Consider the following 26,067-nt stretch of genomic DNA (forward strand, 5'->3'; position numbering starts at 1 on the left):
TCTTGGGAAAATGTCTAAATTTTCCCATTAAGTGCTTAAAAAGTAATAAAACTAAAGCCATTAGCCTTCACTCGTCAGATCTGTATCAAGAGAAATATTCTTCAGTGCAATAAATCTGATCAAGTGTTCGACATTTATATCATTCGACTTCATTCTCTGGAAATGGACCTTTGGAGGTAAATTGCATTAAGTAGAGCAGTTTAAATTTTTAATACAATCTTATTGTAACTGTTAGCAAATGATTAAAGTGCAAGGGAGGGGGGGCTTCTGTGTTTGGCGAGATTTATGTGAAATGCTATATGATGCTTCTACTCTGGTGGGTTACTGCTTTCATGGCAGCTGGATGTGCCTAAAACCCACCAAAACAAATAGAGAATTCAGCCTTTGATGGCGTGGTGGGCAGGGGTCAACAGCTGAGGTGGTGTATTTAATCTTATTTATGTCCTTGGTGGCTTGTTTTGAGGAAGGCTTTCCTTTAAAGTCCAAGAACATCATTGTATTTCTTGATTTTTCTGGTGAACAACGTGTGTAGCTTGTGCTTTGGGAGTGGTGATGTATTTGTGCATCTTTTGGGATCTGTTGTAGAATTCCCGCTGGTTTTGCTTTGCACGGTTTATATGTTCTTACGTTGGAACTCAGGTTTGTTCAGGAGATTGTTGCCTTTGGCTGCAGCTGCATCGGTGTTGCAGTAGTGAAGTTTGAGTGTCTTCAAAGTAGGTCAAATTCTACTATTGTGAAAAATTCTGCTAGGGAGGGGTAACAACGACATGGTGTACAGCTAGTGCTCCAAAGCCATCGAGCTGGTTTTGTCCCCCGATGTCTTAAAGACACAGCTGCTGCTGTTTGGGGCAGGCAGGAGGCTGGAAATACTCTGCATGGGACACGATACCTGATTTTTTCTTTTTTCTTTTTTTTTTCTTTTTTTTTTTTTTAAATGAGAGGAATATCCACATCTTGAGGAATAATACCTGTATTTAAAGTGAGGGAAGTAATCTTTGTTGAGCTCATACAGCATCGTCTTGCTGGCACTCCTGTGCCTGCAGCTCCTTTGGATGCCTTGTGAGCATCACGTTTTTGACGTGTCAATTTGAGATGATTGTGTTTGAATGTGCTCTTTTCTGTTTGTTTGGTTTTTTTTCTTGTTTCAACATTTCTTAACTTTTGTATTTAGAATTGTACCCTTGTGTGGGAAATAACAGGATTTATGACTTGATGCCGTTGTAATGGAAAGATCAGCAGAGCTTCGTGATGTGCCGGTTAGATAAATCCAAGTGTAAAAAAAAAAGTCTTTACCTGCATGTCTGACACAGTGTTTGCCTTATAAATTCTCACGCCATATGCTTCTACTTGCAACACAGTCTGAGTAGTGAAGAAAACATAGGAGGGGTTTTTAAAAAATTTTCTTTAGATGCCAGATGCTTTCCAGACTGGCTAGTGGATTTATTGGCGTATTTGCTTACCTGATCTGGGGAGACAAGGATTTGCATCAAAGTGGGGAGTAAGTGATCTGCAGTGTTACCTGTGGGGGGGGGGGAATATATTGGGATTGGTTAGAGATATTTAGTACTGAGTCTCATTTATAACTGTATTTTCGTGTCTGGTGAAACAAGAACAGTTGTTATTTCTGAGAGCCAGACCTGAAATGTGTATTTCAATGAAAGCAGCAACAAAAAACCCAAAGGTACCTGTAAGGTGTGGTTTTAAGTTGATTTTAAGGAGAATTGTATTAAAATCTTTTAGAAATATTAGCACTGAACTATCCTGTTATAGCTGAACTTGATTATTAACTGTGGTGATCGTGAAACAGTGTTTTTCGGTCTGAAAATCCATGTGTTCGTACATGCCTTTCCTACTAATTTGTGTTATGAAACAGCCCAATAGTTCTTGGAAACTATTTGTATCCGAGGAGTTAGAAGATTGTTTTAGTGAGGTGAAAGAATTGTGCATTTAATTATAAAATGCGATATTTTGAGGAGCCTTTGTAATAATACAGAATCACAGAGTGGTTTGGGTGTGCAGTGCAGGAGTGCAGCACGTGTTTCGGTATTACAGCTGGCACACAGGATGGCAAGCTCTCCTTTTCCAAGGGAGAAGTATGAAAGTTGCTTAGTCTAAAAAATTGAATTTAAAATAACAGGCACGGTGGTCTTCATAGTGGATACTTAGCTTTATGTTTCCCAGTCAAAAGCATTTATGGTTAGTCCTTGCTCTTGTTATTACTGCTTTGCCTGTAATATGGAAATATGGAATACATTTTTTTTTTTAATTGAACACTTATTGTAAACGTGGAATACTAGGCTAAAATGCAGCTGCATTTGTAGGTGGAGTTCTCTCGATGATCTGTGAAAACAGTCAATTTAGGAATTGTCATTTATGTTACTCCAACCCACAATTTTTTTTTTTTTTTGCAAAAGGAATTAAATTTTGTTGCGGAATTTCAAAAAAAAGCCAACTTTCATTTTCAGACACCTGGCTGTTGCTGTTAGCAAGAGCACTTTGGTTTCATTTAAAACTAACCCTTTACCTTTTACAAATTGCTAACGGATGATAGGAGCTGAGCAGAGGTTGGTTGTTGTTCAGAGCGGTCCATGGTGGGGAGAGGCTTTGAGATGAAAGGTCATCTTCCTGTAAACTTTCAGATATACTTTTTTTTCACCTAGCAGTTAAAATAGGTTTTCATGAGCGTTTGTCCCTTCTGTTGTTTTCCAGTCAGCCACGAGCATTCCGACTCCAGCTGAAAGCTATTTTCTGCCTGTCGATGAGTGGAGGAAAATTTAGCGTACAATTCTTGCACTCCCATCTTTTGCACACAGTGGCAGGTTTTAGCTGAACCTGCTGTTTGCTCATCCTCGGACACACAGCGAAGATAAATGGTCTTATAGATATTGTTATGTACATGTTATACATACCATCTCTACCTGAGACAGCCTTACCTTGTGTGTTGAACTTGTTGCAAGGAGTGTTTCCCCCCCAGCTCTCTGCCTTTCATGTCCGGATCCTTAACCGGAGCCATGCTAATGAGATTTGGGAGAGCCGGCCGCCCCCGCCAGCCCAGCCTGGCACCGCACACGGAGTTGACATGCCAACAGCCCTTTGAACCCGGGAGAGACAACTCTGTTGGAGCAGTTACTCCGGCAACAGTTATTTCTAATGGTGATTAGCTCCCAAAGGCGGCACAAAGAGGAGTGGGTTCATTCCGGAGGCACAGCGCTGGGTTTGGGGAGAGGAGGGGACCTCCGTTAGCCAGCCCTGTGCCGCAGAGAGCAGGATAGGAGAGCTGTGGTTGGGGAAAATTAGCGTGCAGGGAATTTTTTTTTTTTCCACGTGCAAATGGAAAGGGTGATGGGTTGCAACACAGAGTGCGGAAACCTTGCCGTAGGGCTTGGAGGCTGCTGCTCGGCGGTATGGTCCTGCCAGGGAACAATCCCGGAGAAGTTACAGGGGCTGTTATTGACTAACAAAAAGTAGCGGTGGGGATGGAAGCGGCAGGGGGGGGGAAGGTTAACTTTGTTTTGGTGAGCTAGGTCAGGCATGGAAGAGGTGGCATTCAAGTCAAGAGCTTTTTTCCCAAACTGGGATGTTTTATTCATCTTGCAGACCAGGAATTTCACATGCTTTTAATTAACGAGGCCCTAAAGCAAAATATAATTTCTAGCCCTTCTGGCTTGTGCAATTGGGTTTAAATGTATAAGAAATAAGCATCAGTCTTCCCCAAAGACCAAATATTTGCTAAACATCAGTTCTCCTGGTTTACAATTTATATCCCTCTTTATCTGCAGAAGAGTTCTTGACTTTGCAAATAAATTTTGTTTAGCTTTTCATACCATTGATAGGTGGTTTACCAAAAAAACCTCAGAAATTGATAGTTTAATTGAGTATATAAAAGTAGAGGGAATTGATGTTTTTCAAAATAGTTGAAATGCTTGTCACTGTCTTGATTATTTTTGATACCTGCCACATAGATTAAGTCAGTATTCATCTGTTTGAGAAACATATCTTAGCAAGTATGCTTACATAAAATTCAAAAGCACTGAATCATCTTTTGGATGAGATGGAACCTGAAGGCTCCGGGGCAAAAACGTTCCTGCTTTCCCGCACTCTCTATTACTGTATAGAACAAGGTTTGTTTTAATTGTATAGCTTCCCCTGGACTGACATTTTGATTACAGGCACTTCAATATTAGTCTGAAGATTTTGCTCTTGAGCAGTCTTAAACTGGTTAATGAAGCACACTGTGTCTGAAGATGCCGGCAGCGGGGGTCAGCCGATCGGTGGGGTTTTCAGTGCCAGGCGTTCTCAGTTTTGTGCATTTCAGGGCTTTCTTCTCTGGGATGGAAGATGTAGAAAATGGTAATTTGCAGCAGCACTGCTGAGGCGATGCGTGCTGAACCCCTTTCGTTGACTTCTGATGGGCAAGATTTAGGTTTCATCTCCTCTCTCAAGGTAGCTTTAGAAAGAACACAGTAGGTCTTTTGGCAGTCCGGCGGTTGCCCCGACACGATCAGTCACGTCTTTCATGTGCTGCAAACTTTGAAGGGTCAGGGTACTCTTTAGGCACTTGTGAAGCTCGTGTCACCATCGTATCTAAGGGCAGGTAGCCCCAAGAATTGAATATTGAATGTGATCTAATTACGGAGTGGTGGCTATGGGGCTACAGGGAAAGAAGCTCAGACTGTTTGGTGGCTCGAAGGAGAGCAGGTTGGCTAACGAAGGAGGGAGAGGCAGGAGGAGTCATGCTCTGGGGGGGATGTCAGGCTTGCTGCCGAAATGGAGGGGGAATTGGGAAGGTTTGGCAGCTCAGAAGGGGATTTCCGTTAGGGGGCACGTCGCTGTGGATTGCTCTTCACATTTCTAGAGTAACACTTTGTGCTTTTTTGGCTTTTTAAAAATTTTTTTTTTCAGTCTGCTAGTAGTACATGGCTAGCATTCGGGTGGTGTGTTTGAGTAGGTGAGTTCTGAGCGGGGATTTTTGCCTTGTGCATTCCTAGGGCGATAAATTGTCAAGACTGCATTATGTATGTTGGCATGATGCTGCAAACACACCTATATGCAGGTGGAAGGAAGGAGGTAAATATTTTCCTTGACTAATTACCTCTCCCGTGTGAGAGCAGAAGCTTTTGCTGAGCAGGTAGTTTCCATTCATGTGTGGTTTTAATTCAGTTTTGGTCTTAATTTAGGTCTTTACCGCGTACGATGAAGACAAATCCATGTGCACATGTAAAAATCTGACCTTTGGTTTGCTCTCTGCATTTGCTAAGGTGTTTTAAAATATTTTAATATATGGCTTTCCAGGCTTCAGATCAATAAGCCAATGGGTCTGAAATGACAGAGTGCTACGATGTTCCTCTGTAATTTAAACATGATTAGCTGATGAAGGTTATGATCAATATGCCAGGGGAAGATAAATTAATTGATATCATCCTTTCAGGATGATAAGAGGCCTATTGGAGGTGGGATGTAACTAATGATGCTGCTTCCTCATATATACCAGCCATTTTTTATACAATGTATTCTCACTAAATCATGGGTATGCCATCATTCATTTACACGGAAAACATAAGCCACAGACCAGTTGGTTATTAAAATTGCATCCATTTGAGGAGGAATCGTACGCTTACGCCACTAAACGGTATCTCTGCCGGTGTTATAACAAATTGAGGAAAAATAGTCCTGGAATTTACATAAATAGCTCTTCATGTTTTCTGAACAAGACAGACCGAATGCTCTTAGTTCAGTTACAACAAGTTTCTGTGTGACTTTTTAAGCAGACGCCAGTAATTGTTCTGTTCTGTCTCGTGACCCATTCTGGTGGAGACGCTGCGGGTGACTCCTCCTTGCACAAGTTTCATGAAGTGCTCCGCTTCATGGAGAGGGCTGCAAGCAAGGAAGCCGAATTTAGTTAGTGGTGGGTTTGATTAGCCACTACGCTGGTCTCTGTTTGTGAAGACTGAAATTCTGTTTACTTTTCAATTTGGGACCCAAAAAGTAGGCAACAAATGTATTGTAAAGGAACTTATTTTTAAGTATTTATGACCTGAAAAGAGCACTTTCCCAGGGCCGTAGCTGAACAGGAGGATGAACTGACATTCCAGGATGTCACAGAGTGAATTCCTGAAATAGTTTGATTTTTTTTAAATGGAAGAATTATGGGTGAGGAAGGCAAAAATTATATAGGAAGTTGCTGCGTTTCAGATCAGCTCTGTTTCCATTTTTTAATGATGAGCCTGCTTGCTGCATGCACATGTTAGAGACTCTGTCTCTATTTGATAAACACTGCTTTTCTTTACATGTTGGAGAGAATTTCTTAATAAATTGCCAAATAAATTTGTCATTTTTGCAGCTGTGCTTATGATGTTAAGTAACTAGAGCTAAAACTGGGAATCACGACAGCGCTTCTTTCCGTAATGAATGTGAACGAGATGCGATGTGTGGCACCACTAATCCAACTATTCCATGTCAGGGACCCTTTATCAGTTTTATTATTCCAGTTATTGTTTGTTTCAAATGCTTTCAACTACCAGAAGCTGTGCTAGTGTGATATTACAAGAATCTAGCGGGCTTGTTAGAGCATTGCTGGGATTGCTTTTTGTAACTTGCACACCTGCCTTTTCCCCTTTTGCTTGGAATTTACTGGCTCTCTGGTGGTTACTGGTGGAGCGAGAGGTTCTGGGACAGTCTCATCCATGTGGAGAACGAAGCTGGAGTCTCACATGGGGTGTGCTGCGAGGCACCAGCGGCTGGCATCTTAATTGAATGCATGACAATCAATTTTTGGAGCAAGTTTAGGCAGCGGAAAACCCTGTTTTGTGTATTGTGCATTGTGTGTATTTTTGACAGAACATCTTTTCTAGCGTGTACAGCAGCTTACCTGCCCTGTGTGTTTTGTTTTTCTTCAGTTGCTCAGAAGATCGTTGCAACAAGGAAGAAACAACAGCTTTCAATTGGACCCTGCAAATCTCTGCCAAACTCTCCCAGCCACTCGTCCGTGTGCTCTGCCCAGGTTTCTGCCGTACATATCAGCCAGGTACAGACTACAATGAGTGCTTGCTTCACAGAGGCACTGATCGCTTGCTTTTCGTCTCCTGTGTTCAATGCCAGCACTCTTTTTGCTGCATGCTGGGTAGTGGGCATATTTTTTTTGAAAGGTATCAGTGATCTGTAGTTTGAAGCAGTTTTTTGGGTTTTTTTTTTAATTGTCTCAACTTTTGTTTTAAGAAACTGCTGCAGTAAAATAGTTTGGCTCAAAAGCCATCTGTGATCGTCCTGATTTATGCCCAGCAGCCTGCTGTTCTGAGCAGAGCAGTTGTCACAACAGCAGGATTTGCTGTACGGTGTTTTAAAATTACCTCGCTATGTTTTTGGTTATTGTTCTCATGCAGTCATGTGCTGAGCGATAATAGCTGGTGTATCTCAGTGGTTTGTGTGCTTGAATTTTACATTGGTGAGCACCGCGCGCAGCTGTAATTGCCTGTCTCCGTTATGCTCTATTGAAATGATTCCCCTTCAGTGACATAGCAATATGTATTGCTGTTGCCTTGTAGATACTATGTGTAAAAGCCAAACAAAACGCTACCTTAATGTACGGCAGGAAAGTCTGTTGGCCTTGATGCCATAGATAAGGTATTTTTTTGAAAAATACGGTTAATATAGAAATTTTTACCCACATACATTAGTACAATCTCCTGTATTTCCCTTGGGATACCCTTCCTCCTCAGTATCTTTGTTTTCTAGTGTCAAGGGATGATCTCTGTGTACATTTGCAGTCAGGATATATATAAGTTCTATCATTCAGATCCAGGACCTTTGCAGCCAGGCGCATTGTGTTCCCGCTGTGCCTCTCGCTCTCAGCAGAGGGATGTCCGGGACTGTCACACTGACCCTTACAGCCTGTGGCCAGAGCCCTGGCCTGGCCTCCTGAAATGTCCGGTACCGACCAGCTTTCCTGGCGTGGTTTTCAGTCTAGCCTCAGTAGTGTCTTCTACGGTTATGTTGCAGTCCTGAGCCACCCGTGTGAGGTTTTGTTTTATCTCTGGACCATTCTCCCACACCGAGAATGTCTGCCTTTTGGCAAAAAGCAGAGCAGTGAAGCAGTGTTTAGACTGATGCCACAGGATGAAGGCTGTGGTGGTTCTGTGCTCATAGTGAATGGTCTCTTTCTATGCCCTCATGGAAACTTCTGCCATGGAGTTAGTGCTAAAGATGCAGATGCCGGTTTGGTCTTGGCATTCTTTGCTGTGAGATGTTCTGCCTTGAGGTGAGCCTGGGTACCAGCCTCAAACTGTGACTCTCTCTTCTGCTGGTGCCACCGAAAGAAAATGCTGAAGGTCAGATCTGCCTTGCCAGAGGGGGTGCTGGGTGCATGGCTCTTCTGAGGAACCCTGGCACCTTCTGGTGAAGTAAAACTTCCTCCTATGGAAGAGGTTCTTCCCTGCCTTGTCGTGGGGGACGTTGGTCAAGTTTCCTCAGCTACTCTCTGACCAGGTCATTGCCACAAGTGGTTGGAACTAAACCTCTGTGTGAAATGCTTTTCTTCCAGTTTCCTCTGAGTAGTTGTGTATGTTCATACTCTCAAAGCAAGAGGAATGGCTGCCTGGAGGAGCTGTGGTAAGTGCCCAGACCTGTCCTTTTCAGTGGTGAAAGAGACATGTGGGGAACGAATGGCATCCTTTCCAGTACTGATCTTACTCTTGGATCCAAGAAGGACCTAGTTTACTTAGTCTGCTGATGATTGTATAGTTTTTCAGGCCTTCCTGAAGAGGATGGGTGATGCTTTGTACAAGCGGATCTTAACCAGGTGCATCTCTGTGTTCTGCATTTTCTTAAAGCAGTCGAGGTCACCCTTCTTGTTAATGAAGCTTGTTTGGTTACAGAACACCGAATATCTGGGATCTCACCAGTTTCCTGCCCCAGTTGGGTTTGGAAGCCAACAGCAAATACCAGATTCTAGACAGGTACTTCACTGACACAGCAAACCTCTTGCCAGTGATAAGGAGTGTTTGGGAAAATCAAGACAAGGTAGCTTTTGTGGTAAGGATCCTTAACAGTCTGTTTCAGTAAGCATGAAATAGTGTTTTGCCTTTACCAGCTGGCATCATTATCTACCGGAGCAATTGCAACACCGGTCAATGCTCTGTCTTCTGAGACTGGTGTCATGCCTAAGAGTATGGGCCATAAATCTGTTTCATGTCTCATTGCCTTTGTGCTGCACTTGAAGGCAGTCCGACCTTGTTTAAGGAAAGGAAGCTGAATCCTTATCCTAGACTTAAAAGAACTTTGCAACTGCAATTCCAAGTTTAAGAAGATCTGGGGGAAGATTTACCATCTCTGATCTTGACTGGAAGACTGGCTGGTGTCCTGCCCTTTAGAACATCTCTTTTGACGTAATGAAGTTTCGCTGAAGATTTCCTCCATGGATCAAAAACATTCTCATTACAGCACCACTTGCGTTCGCCGCAGGAGCAAAGCCCTTCAGAAGTCGTGGTTACACAGATCGCTTCAGATAAAGTGAGATATTGTTCCTTCGCTGGTTGGATCACTCAGGTGATCTAACTGCTGCAAACTCTCAAAATGACTCTGCAGTCAAGAGCTTAGGCTTCACAGAAAGAAAAAAAATAATTTTTAAAAAAGTGTCACTGTACCCAGTCTAATCCTTAGCAGATCTTGGGGAAAATTCTAAAGTTTAATACCAGCAAGGGCTTCTCCAGCCAGTAGATTAAGCATTCAAACTGAGAAAGGTTTGTTTGTGTTTGGATGCAGATCTCTACTCGTGTCCAGTAGTCCTGGGTGGTGAACACCTGGGTAATGTCCCCTTCTGGAAAATGCTCTCAGATACTTGTGCACTCATGCACTTCTGTATTTCCAGAGACCTGTTTCACCGAATGAGATGCTTCCTATTCCAATGACAAAATTCTCTTGTCTTTGCAGGAGATGCTGCTTCTGTTTTCCTTCTTGGACTTTTAGTTTATAACACACATACTGCAGTCAAGGTGAAGGTTTTAGTTGGAAACCTCTGACAGCCCAAGTCCATAACCCTTGGTGCAAGTACTTCACATACACATGTTGGCTTTCAGGGCAGCACAGAATGTGTGCAAAGAATTTTATTCTCAAATGCAAAGATATAATTCATGACTTGTGATGGACAGAACTATTGTGTACTCTGTCAATGAGAAGGATGGTGCAATATGGCTTGTGTTCTGCTGGGACACAATCTGTGCGATGCATTGAGAGGTATTTCGGTCAGCTGCTCACCTCTGGGTTTTTCTGAACACTTCAGGAGGTAGACTGAGTTGTTTTGAGAGGAAGAGGTGTTGTTTAGTGTATTAAAGGCCTCTTATTGACCACAGGGCATCTCAGGATAAGTCTTTTTCCTTTGGCCGTCTGCAAGAAGCACCCACCAGAGGAGTACAGACCGGTCACTCCTGTGTCTAGTGTCCTCCTCCTCTCTAACCCACCTTTCATTCCCCCCACCCCCTGACTCCTCGGCAGTCTTTCTAGACACGATATGCTTGTAGACCATGCTAAATCTTATTGCAAAATAATGCGAGTTCCCTTACATCCCAAAACCACATAGGCATTCCTTTTCCCTACTCATTCCTGTGTGGAAGGAGTTGCTTGTCCTTTACACCTGACAGATCAGGAAGGCATTTTTAAGATATTACCAGAACAGTGACAATATCCAACAGTTCCAAAGGGCTCTTTTTTTTGCCCAGACCCTGAATGGAGATCATCTTCTTCCAAAAACCATGAGGCTGCTCAGGTGGGCACCTCCTTTGGTCCTCAGTGCGTTCCCCCTGAGCTCAAGATGTGTCAGAAATCTGGGTGAAGTAGCCCTGTACTGCATCATTACCTGTAGCCATGCCTGATTTTAAGTTTACACTGTTGTAAAAACATCTGAAAATACTGTGGCACACCACCTGTCTGTGCGAAGGACTTTGGGCCCCTTTTCAGATGAATTGCTGGTGTGAGATGCCAGCCAGGAGTCCCCAGCAGTGTGGGCTTGCTGATAGACCAGAGTTCTGAAGGTGGAATGAAAATATTCTTTACCAGTGACTACGCTTCCTTGAAATCTGTAGTCTGTGTGTATTTTCACACTACCGTGTAAAATCACCCACAGAATCGTTACATGCATGGGCTGCAGTGCAGAGAAATGTGTTCACTGGTCAGCAGGGTCAGTCTCTAGGAGATTTGTGTTATACCCAAGAAAGGTATGGAGCTTAACGTACATCGTACTGAACTTCAGCTCAGGTACGGCTGGCACACAGGCTTGCTCCCTGCTACCTGCTGCAAATCTGTAGAGATGCATTATTTATGCCTCCATAAAGCTTTTACTACAGCACGATTCTCTAAATATGTAAATTAAACTATTAAAAGTGTAGTCAGCTTAATCATCCATTATTTTACTGTATATGAGACCTGATTATGGATAAGCACTAAATAGTAGGGTACAATTATCTTATTTATAGCGGGGGTCATTTGGGATTAAATACTCTGCTGTAGTGTTTTGGGCACCTGAATAAAAAAGAGCTTAATTAGTTTTTCCTTCTGCTTTTTTCGTGTCATCGCAAAACAAAAACTAAAAGGGAAGCAAAAACAATATTTGATACCATAGCAGCATACATCATAATCTTCTTGTGTTTACCAGGTTATTTCCAAGTACTGTCTAACATTTATTTAAAATAAGCATTTTATGTCTGTGTATTGTGTGTATATATTCCCCTTCATTCCTGTGCGTAGTTCCACAAATGGTACCCATGTATATGAAAGTGCATTCTCCAGGACTCCTGGTAAGACTCAGCACATCCATCAGAGCACTTTTTCCTCCTTTCGTTCTCTTCACAGGACAGCAGTTAAGTTCCTAATTATTTTTTTGTTACACCCATTTTTACCTTGTCCTTTCTAAGGTCTCTTCAACTTCAGACTCAGGCTTGATCTTCTTTTAGATTCTCCAGTTTGTAACGCAGCTGCTGCCACTCCAGTATTGAAGCCTGTTGTCACATTTGGTTCATTAAACATTGTTAGTAATTTCATTGAGATGACTTTTTTTGAATGTGCCAGCTTACTTTGTCTTCAGAAGTTGTCTTCAGGTTCTCTTGGTGCTCTCTGGTCTCTCTCACAGGACAAATCTGCTCTTTTCTCTACCTTGCTGTTACAATGAGAAAAGACAAAAAAGCTCCTGAGATGGACAAGTTCTAATGTGTCCCAAAGGATGAGGCTAAACTGCTAAATACAGGAAAATAATACAATGATTACAAGACAATTCGGTCCTACTGTGGAGGGCTAGACTTACTGAAAATCGCTGGAGTTCACTCATCTGGACCTAGGTTTGAAATCTGCTGTCAGATTTGTGTTCCACGGCAGCATGCTCAAAGCCTTCTGGCTTGTGCCGAGGCAAGGACTGAGTGGTTTCCTCGTTCCTCTGCCTTTGGATGTGTGGCTGTACATCACCAAAATCCCTCAAATAAATTGGGCTCCCACCTATAATGTGTTCAGATGAAAGGCTGAGATAATGTGGCTTTCCAGAGAGAAATTGTACACAAGTGGGCAAAGAAAAATGTCACAATGAAAGGATTTTCCATGAGGCTTCTGTGTTGCTACAAAAATACATTTTTTCCCTGCTTTCCCCAAGAACAGAAGGTGCAGACAGCAAATGCACTCTGTCGTAGGGTATGTCATCTGCGCTTTTGATCAAGGATTGCTCTATTCCAACTGTTCCCAGCCTCGCTGAAGCTCTGGCAATCTCTCACCTGTTTCAAAAGTAGGACCTGCTTGCCTTCATTTTCTCCTCAGGCAGTGGTTCGAGATTATTTTTCTGGAGGGCTTCCTGGTATTCTAGAGAGTAGGGAGAAAAAGATGGATTCTCATTGTATCAGGCTGCTTGTCAAGAAGAAAAATTTCAGGTGTTTTCTTCCTCTGCTCTCATTTAGGGCTTTGACCTGACATCTGCACTAGGTAAATTTTATGATTCATTTGGTAAGGTGACTATTTTGCCACCTTTGTGTAGGTGGCCAGTCGGGAACATGCCCGTTGCAGATATGAGGGTAAGTCCAACCTTTTCTTGATGCAGGTCACTGCTGAGCTCCTGGCACGCCAGGTCAATCGCTCACCAGTTGGTTTGCTAAGGAAACCTGAAATGTGTGAAAGCTTGGAAAGTGTGGGATTGGACTTGATTCAATCCTCTTTCTGTGTACAAAGTTTATGGGGATTTTCTGAGGTGCCAGCGGGAATCTTGTTACAGGCTTTAACGCTTTCATGGGCAGTGTTTCATGGGCCTTGCAGGTAACTGCATTGAACGAAGCTGTTCAGTCAAGTTTTGTTAGGTTGATAGCTTCATCTGGGTTGTTCTTGCCTGGTAAGAGTGTAGTAACAGTATTCTGCTCGATTTGTGCTTGCTACCGTGACCTTGAGTTTTTTACAGCATCAGTCTATTGTGGCAACAAAGCGAGAAGCCTGTATAGGTACTGAAGGTACACCTTTCTGTAAATGGACTATTGGCCATTCACACGGGGTGTGTTCTAGGAATAACATATCCCTGAAATGAAAGACATCCAGGGTTTTCTGTAAGGGTGTGCTGAAGTTCATTGACCACAATCAGGCTTAGCGTCTTCCTTGGAGGAAGAACAGACAAGGCTGTACTGTGTGTGTCCAGGAGCCGAGCCCGAGAATGGGCCTTAATGGGGATGGGAAAATCTGTCCCCTGAAAAAGCCAAACAGGGATGTACCTGTGCAAATGGTTCTGCTGGGGCTAATAGTCGCCCTACTTAGAGTCATTTAGTTGGCCTCTGTCCCTATAGCCACAGCTCTGGTTAGAGCCGTGGCTCACCCAAATGGCCCTTTGTGCTGACATCTCGGGTACGTCCAAGCCTGGAGAGCAGCTTTGTGGAAGGACTTGATTGAAAGGATAATGTTAAACTGTGCAATGTCCCCCCGGCGTATTGGAGTGCTTATTTGGTTGGTTTTAAGTGCCACAAATTCGACCAGTTTGCCTGTGGTCAGCAGATGGGCTTGTATTTGATCCGTGTTGGGTTCCGTGTGCTGGAAGGAAGATTGTTCTTCGGATTCACTGACTTGATTCTTATGACTTGGGACAAACGTTCAGTTCTGTGAATTACAGTTATTGCCCCGTGTCCTAAATTCTGTACTTCACTTCAGTGCACTTGGTATTAAATGCTTGCATACCAATGGCAGGAAGCTGCTCTCTGCGCTCTTACCATGGCAAGGTCCCCAGACTTCTTGGTGCAAGCACACAAGCTGACAGGGAACGCTCCCCACCTCTTGTTTCCTTCAGCAGCGCATTAGGTTCTGACGTGACCAAAAATACACTTTCCAGGTGCTTGTCTGGTTGCATTTTGCATTGCTCCTGTCTGTGCAGGCTGTAGCTTGGAAGTCATGTCCAACCTCTTTCTTGTCAAACCCATTCTCTCCTATTGAGGTGTTTCAGAGCAACCATACAGTTTTACATGTTTACTAATTATTGACGCTCTCAGGAGGAGTTGGAGCTTGTTCAGTACTAGTAGCCATGCTTTTATTCTGTGGAAGCCTTGAAATTTTCCACTTTTAAGTCTTTTATTTAAATAGACTGGATTTTTTTTTCCTGCCAGTGGATTTGACACAGCTTGTTTTGAAACCACCTCAGAATTGTGTTTACAGAGTTGGAAATCCAGCAAGGTTAGTATTGCCTGCAGGACTTCTTTTATAGGAGCTGTTTGTGTAGGAACGGTTGTCTTTGGGGACTAGAATGCCCAACACGTATGTGTTTTCATTTAGGAGTTACTCCTGGAAAATAAATCACTTAAAAATCCGCAGGACAGTGCCTCACTGCCACAAGTGTAAAATGATGCAGTGGTGCTATAAAATTACAAAAGATTAAAAAGGTCAAATTTTAGGGAATCCTTTATGTGCTCAGTCTGGGAAACAGGCGCTTAGGGTAGAATTCTCTTATTTTTAGTTTAAAAAAAAAAAAAAAAAAAAAAACCACAAAAAAACCCCCAAAAAAAACAGATGGAGTTTGAAAAAGAAAAGGTGGCATTGGATAGTTAGGAAGTTGATCAATAGCATGAAACAGAACATAGCTGCGTACTTTTCAGCAGCTTGTGGTTCAGATCCTGTCATCAGTACAGGATGTCTGAATCCTTACTTCTTGCCTTTTTCCTGTCCTTTTTGTAGAAGAGGCTTCTAAATGTTTTGAGGCATAACCATGTTGTGCTTTTTCTTCTTTTCCCCCACCATCTTCGTTGCTTCTTGTCTTTTTTTTTTTTTTTCCCCCCCTCAGGTAAGCCTTGCAGCTGTGTGGCTTTAATCTTAAATGTGTTCAGTGCCTTTTCCCATTCATGGTTGCTTCCTTACGTTTCCTTTTCCCTCGTTTCCCCCACCCCAGTTGGGTTCAGTCGTGGCAGAGTGGACAGTGGGTCCTCACCACTCTCCTCTGAAAGCCATTCCTTGGCACCAGTGTCTCTGGTCTCCTTCTCTAATGCTGTTTGATTGCTGATGAGCATTCAGGTGTCCTCCTCCTCCACCTTCTTTTGTCAGCCACATTTTAAGGCTCCAGTACCACCTTCCTCATCTCTGACGTGTCCCGTGCTTGGAGTACTCAGTTTCCAAGTCTCTGCCTGCTTGAACTTCAGCAAACTTTTGGCGATTACTTTGTGTCCTAGTTACAGGTTGTTTTTTCATTCCTTTTTTTCCTGTGTTTCTTTGGAGAGGTAATCTCTGACTTCCACAGGTTCAGTGGGTGTCTTCCTCTGGTTTATGTGCTCTCCTGCATGTTCGGTGTGGGACTTGGTGTCTTGGCAAGATGCGGGGTACATTAAAGTCAGTTCTTCCCAGGTTGTCCTTGGTTGTCCAGGTTGTTGCTTGTGGCTCAGGTGTTAACCATTCTCTGTTAGAAATAATCCTTTCAGCTCTTGTTCTTTCATCTCCTTGGTTTCATACGCTTGGGCCGTCTCCAAATTCTGCTCACTACTTCCCTCTGGGCACTTGGAAGTGTTGTAGAAAAACCCTCTCAAGATCCTCTGGTACTTCCAGTACCCTTACCTCTGCCTTCCTGACAGCCATGCTTCACTAATGTGGTCAGAATGAAGGCAAGATGAATTCAGTGTCCTTTTTTAAATATATGTATAAACAGATATATATTTTAAAGAAGGGGAGAACTTTCTCCATCAACAAGTTCATTTGCTGTACTGTCACTCCTGTCCTGTCACATAGGAATGGGATGAGGGACATGCTGTCATTTACAGAGAAACAGTGACTTTCGGAAGGGGTTTTCCTGGGTTTCCATCTGCATTCATTGGCCCTTCAGCCCAAACTTGAGCTGGGTGGCTCATGCCTGTTCCTTTTTGTCCTTTGCTTCTTGAATTTAAAAAAAAAAAAAAATAGTAAATTTGGAAAAGCTGGAAGACTCAGAAGAGGACTTGAAATCATTAAAGAGAGGCTTCAGCTGGATGAAATATAAAGGGTGGTCTCCTGCTTGGCTCTCTTTCAAGAGGTTTCATCTTGACTGCTTGCAACTTGGAAGTCCTGGTCCGTCTGCTGACCTCCAAGGAGTGTGAGCAGTCCCGTCACACTGGTGCCTCGCCAGGAGTGCTACCCCCGTACAGCAGCCCCGTGCTCCTGTAAGAGATGTCACTGGTGTAGGAGCAGCGCTGAAGAGTAGGCACTGGAGTGCGTGCTTTTCCTCCTGAGCTTTATCTGGTGAATTCCTGCCTACAGCAATTGAGATGAGACCAAGTAACGGGTTACATGTCCTGGGAGAATCCTTCTCTTCAGGCATGTTGGAAATGTCCTCTTACCCTCTTTCCTCACTTCTTTTAGGAAACTTGGCCCCTTTGAAGGTGTTCTTTCACCCTTTTGTGTGCATCACAGACGTTTATTTCCCCCTCATAAGTTACATGCGAGTTGTTGTCCAGACTCTTCACCCTTTGCTGCTCTTCTGGTGAGCTTGACGTCAATGGCGTGCAGAATTGTCCACCTTTGCCCTGCTCTGGGCCCCCATCAGCATCTCCAGTATCTCCTCAAAGGGCATAGCTGTATCTGATAGGAAAAAATCTGTACTTTTGTCTTTACAGACTGCTTTCACGTCCTTTTTCTGATGTTTCTAGTACTCATGTTTTGTGTAATAAATTAAAAAAAAAAAAAATCAAGACTTTGTTCTTAATCACACATTGGTCCTTTCTGTTCTGTCCGTCTTCCTTACCTTCCTGCAATTAGTAACTTGTTACCTCAATTCATTAATTGTTTTAGAGGCTGAGTGGCTGTGTTATTTCTTACAAAACCATGATGTAAATTCACTGTTTTGACTACTTCGAATGAATTGGAACATCTTCCTTTCAAGTTTTTTATCTCTGTACCAATGGCTTCAGCAAATGTGTTGGGAACTGTCACCGTAGTCACCATTTTACAACGTTGAATTATTTTCATTTTCTTGATTAGCTCTCAGTGAACTGATGTCTCCAGACTAGGATTAAGTCCAGCCATGCAGCTCTTTGGCACTAGATATTTTTTCTTAGGTTTGAGGCAGAATTTGGCTTAGCAATTTTGAAGTAGAAGAAGAAAATTTAGATTTTCCCCAATGTTTTGCTTACTCTTACACTAGTAGAACAAATGAAGTTGTTTCTATCCAGTGAAGGTTATGTTGCGTAGAATGAAAATGTGCCTGCCACATCAACAGAACTACCTTAGGTTTTCAAAAAAGTAATGTCAGGGAAAATATTTGAGGGCTCGGAATAGAAATGTGTGGAACAGTGGCGGCAGGGCAGTCCTGAGCCTAGGTTGCTGTTCTTACATGTCAGGACTAAATAAGATACAACTGTGGATTGTAGTTTCTTGAAAGCAGTGTATCACTCTTTAAAACTAATTTTAATCCTTGCAGACCAGTAATGGAGGAGGGAGTTTAAGTGATTATTCCTCCTCTGTCCCATCAACTCCAAGCACCAGCCAGAAGGAGCTGCGGATTGATGTTCCTCCCACTGCCAACACACCAACTCCTGTCCGTAAACAGTCCAAGCGCCGGTCCAACCTCTTCACGGTGAGTGAGCCAAGGAGGAGACTGTTGCTGTGTTTTACCTCGTGCTCTGCGGTGACGGCCTAGGCTCTGACCCTCTTGACTTGAGCTGGTCTAATCCAGGAGTGTTGAGATGAATCCGTAGGCTTGAAAGCTAAAGCATCTTAGAATTACCATGGGGCTGTTCTGTTGGAGGACTTGCAGATAAGCTACATGCAGTGAAGTTATCCTACTGGGAATTGCAGTGGAACAGAGGAGTCTGTGGTTGAATTCTGGAGCCTTTGTCCGACTGTAATTTTCAGACCTGCCTAGATTGTCTGCTTTGGCAGCAAGAGAAGGCTGGGCCTCCGTCCCCAAGTCTTGCCCTGATACCAAATAACACTGCTGACCCAAGGTTTCCGTGTTTATAAAGAGGTCTCAGGATTTACCGTGGGAATACCATGCACTACTGCAAAATAAGTACCCCAAAGTATTTTTATTACCGTACAGTCTCAACACACTTTTCCAGGGTTAAAAAAGATGAATGAGATTAGAATGACTTTTTTTTTTTTTTTTTTTGTCCCAAACCATCTGGTTTTTGCTTCATCAGGAGGGGAAAAAAAGTATTAAATAGAAAATATGATAGGTCCAATATAATAGGTCTTTGTTACGCATAAGTAGTTAGGGAGATGATAATGAAGCCTTGAGTGATGATTTCCGTAGTTCAGCAGTCTGCTGAAAGCTTTGGGATTGTGTTGTGTGCATAATTGTGGATTTGTAAGCAGTTTTTTCCCCACTGTTAACATGTTTTATAGCAAACATAGATTCCCTGTGGGCTTGCATGTAAGTCCCTTGGTGACTGTAGCTATTCCTTGTGTCCATCCCGACGGTGATACTTTGATTTAAAACAAGATCTTCAAACTCCCAACAAAGAAATGAAAATCATGCGTCTGTGTTCAGGTGCAAATGTCTAGGTGCAAAACAACAGAATGTGCAGAAATGAGCGGCGGGTGAAAACGTGTCCAGTTTCAACACTGATATTTTAAAGCAGTGGTGTGGATTTCCTCCTGTTGGCGGGACTACTCGCTGCTGTTGGGGTTTACTCAGGAGTTACTAACCCCACTAGGTGTCAGTGTCAGCACAGAAATACCACTGGAAATAGAGCCCAGACTCTACAGCATCCTGCAAAAGCATGTGCTGACCCTTGCTGGTCTGAAGGATGCCTCAAATGCTGCTCCAAGGGCTGGATAGATGCTGTTGGCATTTGGGAAGCTGGGGGGCAGGGGGGAGGGGTTAAATTGGAGTTGGTGTAAATTTGCAAAAGTGAATAGAAAGAAGTGTATACCGTCTACGGTCATGGAAAAGGGTTTGAGAAGGATGTTGTCAGCTGTGTTTGCTGTAAACAGACTAAAGCTCTGGTTTGGGAGAATAGCGTAGTAAGAACCAAATTTGCTAATATGAGAGGGTGTTGAGTGTTGTCTCAATGTCTAATAACTGGGGGAAAATTGGGGGAAAACAAGTCCTATGGAAAAAAAAATACTAATTGGACTTTTCAGAATTAGTTCTGTCTTTAAGATCTGGGCATATCGGATGTTGTGTAATGAGTTGCCCTGTAATGCATGTCCTGAAGTACTTAAAGCCAACACTGCTATAACCCTGGTTTCACGCCATATCAGCCAAGTTATAACCTGGAATTATTTAATTTGAATAAGTTGATAACCAGCATTTTCTGTCTAGTTATGAACAGAGTGTGTAATCAAAATATTTTACTGCTTGTCTCTGGGTTTCTTGCAGTGCTTCCTTCCTAGCCTGTCACTTGCTTATGCTGTTATCATTTATAGAATCAAATACTTTTCTGTTTAATTGCAAATGGACCCTTGTTACCTAGCATAGGTAATGTGTCTAATTTCCTACATGAAGATCTTTGTGTTGGAGTAAAATTGGATTAAGTAGAAAATACATGTGGGTTTTTTTTTTTAATTCTATTACAGCTTCTGAGTTGGAATAGGGTTGAGAATTTTAAGCATGTTGATGTTTGGAGTGCATTAAATTCAATATCTGTTCTTTTTGACTTTGAATATTAATATTGGCTGTAAAGCTATTGTTGCAATAGCTGACTTTTTCTAGCCAGGCAATAAAATAGATCGACTATTGGCAGGAGGTTAAATGTCCTTTGTTTTGTGCAGCATATGAACAGGGAGAACTCAACAATAGTGCATAGCGCAGGTGGGGATTTCAGATGCGTACGAGGTCTACCGCGGCAGAGAACTGACGGTGACTAGGGGTCCAAGCCCATCTGGGGTGCATGAACTCCTGGTACAGTGAGATGCATCCCCTTTCCCTTAGTCAGTATTACCTATCTTAGGTCTCTGCAGAATGGCAAACGTGACTTTGAAAAGTTAAAATGATCTCTCTCTCTCTCGGTATTGACTATTGGAGCTCAGTGGTGTTACTTTTTGGGCTCTCTGGGCTGCTCACACAGGATTCTGGTTGTGCCCAGACTCAGGTGCTGTGTCCCCCAGGGACTGGAATCATCTTATTTCACAGATGTAACTTGGGTAAGGTTTTGCATTGATGGAAGTCTGCATATGACTCCCAGTGCAAAGGGGAAATGAGTCAAGTTATACTCATGCAGGTCTTGAAATTTTTTTGGACTTCCTCTGGTTTGGTTGAATGAAGTTTTAAATAGGAGAACTTAGTGTGTAAATGTGACATCACCAAAAGTTCTGGCAAATGTTGATCCAGTATTGTTTAGAGTATTTTTTTTTTTACACTATAGGATGTAAGATACATTGTGTGTGTCATAGGTGCAGAAGGATAAAAGATCAGAATATGTCTCTCTTTCACTGCACAGTTTGTCTTTATAAATAGCGGAGCCTGCTAAGATTCTTGAAAGTTTTATGTAGTCTGTGATTACAAGCTGCTAGAATAGAATTTGCTTAATGGAAATTCCTACACTTCTGTACTTCTGGTATTTGACAATATTTGCATATAGATATTTCCCCTCTCTGTGCAGATGCACACATTTCCAGATGCAGTTACTTTTACATGATGATTTAAAAATGAAAAACAGTCCATAGATATTTAGCTTGCTTTTCAGAAGCAGGATCCTTTCTTTAAAAAAGTCAAAAAAGAAACATTCAAGTTGACAACTTCCCTCCCAAGGATTTGGCTGCCTTCACTGGGTTTCTTTAAGATGTCACTTACGGGCGCTTTGCACCATTGAAGCATTGTTTTGCTTTGTATTATTGGGAAGTGGCACTTTCAGAATCAGAAATCTGTCTTGAAGGACGAGGAACAATAGTTATCCTGAACATTGGATTTCATCCCTCCCACTTGTTTTGCTTTCTTTCATTTGTTCTTTGTTTAGTTCCCCGCCACGTCATTCCATTGCCCCGAACCATAGTAACTGGTGATAGGAGCCCGCTCCCGGCGGCGCGGGGAACGCGGCACAGGATCCCTGCTGGGTAAATGTCTTGCTTAGAATACTGTTACTTGCAGTCCTCCTCCGTGGGTTTTCTCCCTCCCTTTTCCTCCTCTCGCCTCCGAAGGCAACTGCTTTGGGGATTTTATTTCATAAAATATGAAAAAAGGATATTAGCAATCAGTGATCCTAGTCATTCTCCTAATTTCAGTCTTTCAAACATCTCTTTCCGCTGAAAATGAAAAGCGAGATCTTGTGTCGCTCTGGTTTTCATTAGCTTCCCATTGTGGTACTGGACGTGGCAAATGCGTTTGTTTCATAGATCATCTCCGATTTGAAAAGCACATGAAAATGTTTTCCCATTTTCGATATTGTGTGAGTAATGTTCCTATTGAAAAGTAATGGAGTGAAGTTGTCACTTGTCAGTTCAGTTATTAAGGAGGATGACTCTCGGGTCTTCTTTTTGTAATAAAATAAATCAGTTGTAATCATTATGCTCAGGCGTTCTTTCACAATAATCGACTGGAATCTGAATAACTTCTTAAAATTCCTATATAACTTGAGAAAAGTCATGAAGTGAGCACTGTGAGCTTACTCCTAGGGCAGTTCTAGTGTTATACAAAGCCAAGATCAGGCAATTCAGGTTTTAAACATGGGTTAAATTTTCCTCATGCTGATTTTTCTTCATTGTGTTCAGATAACTTTTTACAGCATCCATCGCTACCTTTTCTCGCAATTCCAGCTTTCTAACCATCCAAAAGTAGAAAAAAAATAAAAAGTTCAAGTCAATGTGATCAAAACCAGCACCATAAAATTGCTTTTTGAAGTAGTTGAGAACATTTCTCAAAACCACACAGATGTCAGTTAAGTGTATGCATGTATCTATCAGATTTTTTTTTTAATGAGAAGCTGGAACCTTCGTTCCTTTTTGGAGCTACGACTGGAGACTTCAGAAACGTGTCCTCTGATCTGCTGGGTCTTCAGGCGGTGGAACTGTGACTCTTTAAACCCAAACACCTTTTCAGATGAGTGGATGGCTGAAAATTACAGGCGGTATTGTAGCATTCAGATTTTGGGATGGTTGTGTACTTTTGCAGATTCTAACTTGCAGCCTTTGAGTCTCTATTTATGTGTCAAAAATACTTTTTTTTAATTGCTTTAAAGAAAAAAAAAAAAAAAGCGTTGTCTGTGTGAACCGCTGTATTTAATGGAGCACAAACTTTCTTTTTGCTCTGCAGTCTCGGAAAGGGAGTGACCCAGACAAAGAGAAGAAGGTCCTGGAGAGCAGAACAGATAGCATTGGAAGCGGCCGCGCAATCCCAATTAAGCAGGTAATGCCGAAATACTTTTTTTTTTTTTTATGCTTTCTGTTGTTGGAGACACACCTCAGGTCTTAAGCACTGCGATGGCGAGCCGGTGTGCCAAGATGCGTTTGATGTGCTGCGGTGATGAATGTGGAAGTCACTCACTTGACATCAATTAGGAGAGGTTCCTATGTGTATTAAAATAGGATCATTAGAATAAGAAGAGGGAAAATGTGACAACAGGCCTAATGAAGTGCAGTCTGCCGGCCTGCATATGGAGCGGGTTTCTAGGCTGTGCTGGCTTCAAAGGCGCCTTTGTAGAGGGGGCTTTGATTGGGCCGCGCGCTGCCGGGCGGTGGGGTAAATCAGACCGCGCGACAAGAGCCCCTTGTGATCGCAGGAATAGCATGATGTGGCCCTAATTTGCTACCGCAGACGGACATCTGAACACGGTTCCAGGCTGGTTTGTAACAACGAGGCAATTAGTTGTGATAATCATAGCCGGTGTGTCAGCTGTGCGCTCTTGTTTGTAATTTGCTAATGAAGGAATTGTAACTTTGATTAGGTTCAGTTTCATTTAGACCTTATTATATAAAAGAACGTTTACAGCTGTAATGTGTGGCCTTAATTAAACTTCCTCATTACACAACAGGACTTGAATTCGAGGATTTGTTTTGGTCTGTTTTACTAGCCTAGATGCACTTTCATTAGCCCGGAAACTCAATGCTAAATTGTAGCTGTGAACACTGCTTTGAAAGGCAAAAGCAATACCGGCATCTGATGCGAAGTGTCGGGGTGAATGAGATCATTTACTTTCCCAAATTGAATTTCACTGAATTCATGCAGTTGAGAACAGCATTTGCACGGGATGCTTTCCGAATAGTTTCTGCCATCGTGTTTCCAAGTTTTTTACTTTCATGGGAGTTCATGTGCTGGAGAGAGCAAAAGTGCCAAGGGAAGGGAGCTTATTTTCTTCCCACACGGTTGTTTCCAGTTTCTTTTGGTGGCTTTCCTACCCTCCACAGGGTCACTGGCCTCTTCTCGTCGTTCCTCAGCCCATGCTTCACCTTGCCAGGTAGCCCCGAGTCTGCTGTTTGGGGGGTGTTTGTGTTTTGGGGTGGTTTGGGTTTTTTCTTTTTTGGATGTAAGGGGGAGGGGGGAGAGATAGTTTTGTACCCTTAACTGTTTGCAGTGATTTTCTTTCTCAAAGGCAGTTAAAAAGACCTTTTGGGACCATCAGGCAGCAAAATTGCTGTCGTGCCTGTGAACATCCAGTAGACAAATTTTAATCAAACACGCTGCAATTCAGAAGAGCAGTTTGAAACCAGATGAGCTCAGGATTTGGCTCTGCGTTCAGGGGAGGAGATTCCAGGCATTTAAAACAAGCTACAGTTTTTTTCCTGCAGGTTTTGTATGGTACGAGATCGGTTAGACGGGCTGGAATTCTTTTGGGTAATGCTAATTAAACAAAAGTGTCTGTGCATACAGCTGAGGATGTAAGAGTGAGGAATGTACTTCTCAATATTTATTCCAGGCGTACATACTGTTCTTCCCTAAAATGCTGTTGTATGAAGTTAATTTGATTAAAAATGCACTTGTAGGAAGAGTACTGGATGATAGGCATGTTAAGTGTGATTGCACTATACCATGTTGTGATGAAACACCCTCTACAATCTCTTGAATTTCTGTATTGAAAAATTCTCCCTGCAGCCCCTACTTGTAGACTGAGTGTGACCAATCTTATGGGAATGTGTACTTTTTGTTATTAATCCCGATTATGGTACAAGCGATTCTCAGCAAATATTTGAGCAGGTCTGTAGTCAGCAGATAGATTCTGTTCATTGGGGTTGTAGAAGGGTGGTAGAGCAGAGGTTGAGTGGTGTGCAGTGCTGGAGGATGGCTACTGTCGGTGGTATTTCACATCGTACTTGTTTTTGTCAAGAATGGATTTTGGAGTTTGTCGGGTTTCTACGTTGTAGACAGTCTTCAGTAACTTGTAGGAGACCAGTATTGCATACCCAATTGAAACCAAAAAAGATGGTGTGGGGAAAAGTACCTTTTTGATGTGGAAACATTTAATTAAAAATTGAAATACAGTGTGAATTCATACCGCCAGTATTTCATTACGGTTTAAAAACATACATCAGTTTGAAGTGGTCTTTGATTGCAAACGACACTATTTCACGCAGAAATGGCTCCTGAAGTCTGACCAGGGGATAGCTTTTTGTCTGACCGCTGTTTAGATGGAGAGCTCCTATCAGGAGAGGTGGCACCAAGCCAAGTTGCTGATGTGACTGTGTTCAGGGTGGGCTCTGCAGGTGCGAGGCACTTCGACATTTCTCTGAGGTGGTAGAAATTCCTGCTAGAAAAGATTATGTCTCTTTTATTTTATGCATTAACTGTCAATGAGGATAGGGATGTGGAAAAAAACCCTTTTGACCTAAAACTTTAGTATGTCATGCTGCTGTGCTTCCTGCAATAAGAAACCCCTCCATATGCTCCAATGACAAAGGGTCAAAATGCCTTTGCCAGCTGCATGCGTAGACTTTTCTAGTGTGTCTTTGGGACATCTTCAAAAGTGTGCAGTGAGCAGACCTTTTTAATATCTGTTGTCAGTCCTTTGTTTTATTCTCTGTGCTATGTGAATAGCAGCATGTGCTTCTGGTGCAAGGCAGAAGTCCAAGCTCATACTTGCAGATGAATGCTTCAGTTGTGTTCGTTGATCCTATTAGCAGTTGGACAGAAAAAAAAAAAATTACGATTGAAACTCATACAGTGAAAAAGCTAATTGAAGAAAAAAAGTCTTGCTATTCAGATGTTGAAACCAATGGCTTGGTTATTCAGTGTGTTCTGTGCTGTCTGTGGGTTGTTCTTATCTACCTAGGGTCTCCCCAAAATCAGAAATACTATTTCCCCACCTTAAAAGAAAAAAACTAACAAACCCAAAACAAAAAAAAAAAAAAACAAAAAACTAACAAGCAAAAGACCCCACGCAGTTAGTTGGAGATGTTCTGGTTTTGGGGAAGAAATGCCATCTCTTCCAACACTGGAAGAGTACAGGAAAGGGGAGAGAAAGAGTTGGTATCATTCATGTATGCTTGTTTGTGGTGGGGAGAGAACATAGAATGAATATTTGAGAAAATCAGCTCTCTAGGAAATGTGGAAAACACGATGAGTGACACAAGCGCCATGTCACCTACAAATGCTTTCATGGCTCAGGTCCGTATTGCGCAGTTGAGCCAGCATAGCTGTGGTTGATGTATGTCAGCAACATGGTGCTTTTGTATAGTTGGTGACAGCCTAAATTGATGGAGGGAGTAGGGTTTCTCTAGGGACATGCATTTCCCTGGAGGTGTCCGAGAAAC

General features: G+C 42.5%; 1 protein-coding gene across 1 annotated transcript in view; it reads left to right on the plus strand.

The window, feature by feature from the left end:
- The window catches only part of LOC104462849 (arf-GAP with GTPase, ANK repeat and PH domain-containing protein 1), a 196,340-nt gene that overhangs the window by 41,484 nt on the left and 128,789 nt on the right, over positions 1–26,067 (plus strand). The window contains exons 7-9 of the mRNA XM_010074981.1: positions 6,897–7,024; positions 17,864–18,019; positions 22,637–22,729. Coding sequence (XP_010073283.1) covers positions 6,897–7,024; positions 17,864–18,019; positions 22,637–22,729 — 377 coding nt within the window. The remainder of the gene's footprint in view (positions 1–6,896; positions 7,025–17,863; positions 18,020–22,636; positions 22,730–26,067) is intronic.

Source organism: Pterocles gutturalis, unplaced genomic scaffold (assembly GCF_000699245.1).
Source record: "Pterocles gutturalis isolate BGI_N339 unplaced genomic scaffold, ASM69924v1 scaffold592, whole genome shotgun sequence".
NCBI lineage: Eukaryota > Metazoa > Chordata > Aves > Pterocliformes > Pteroclidae > Pterocles > Pterocles gutturalis.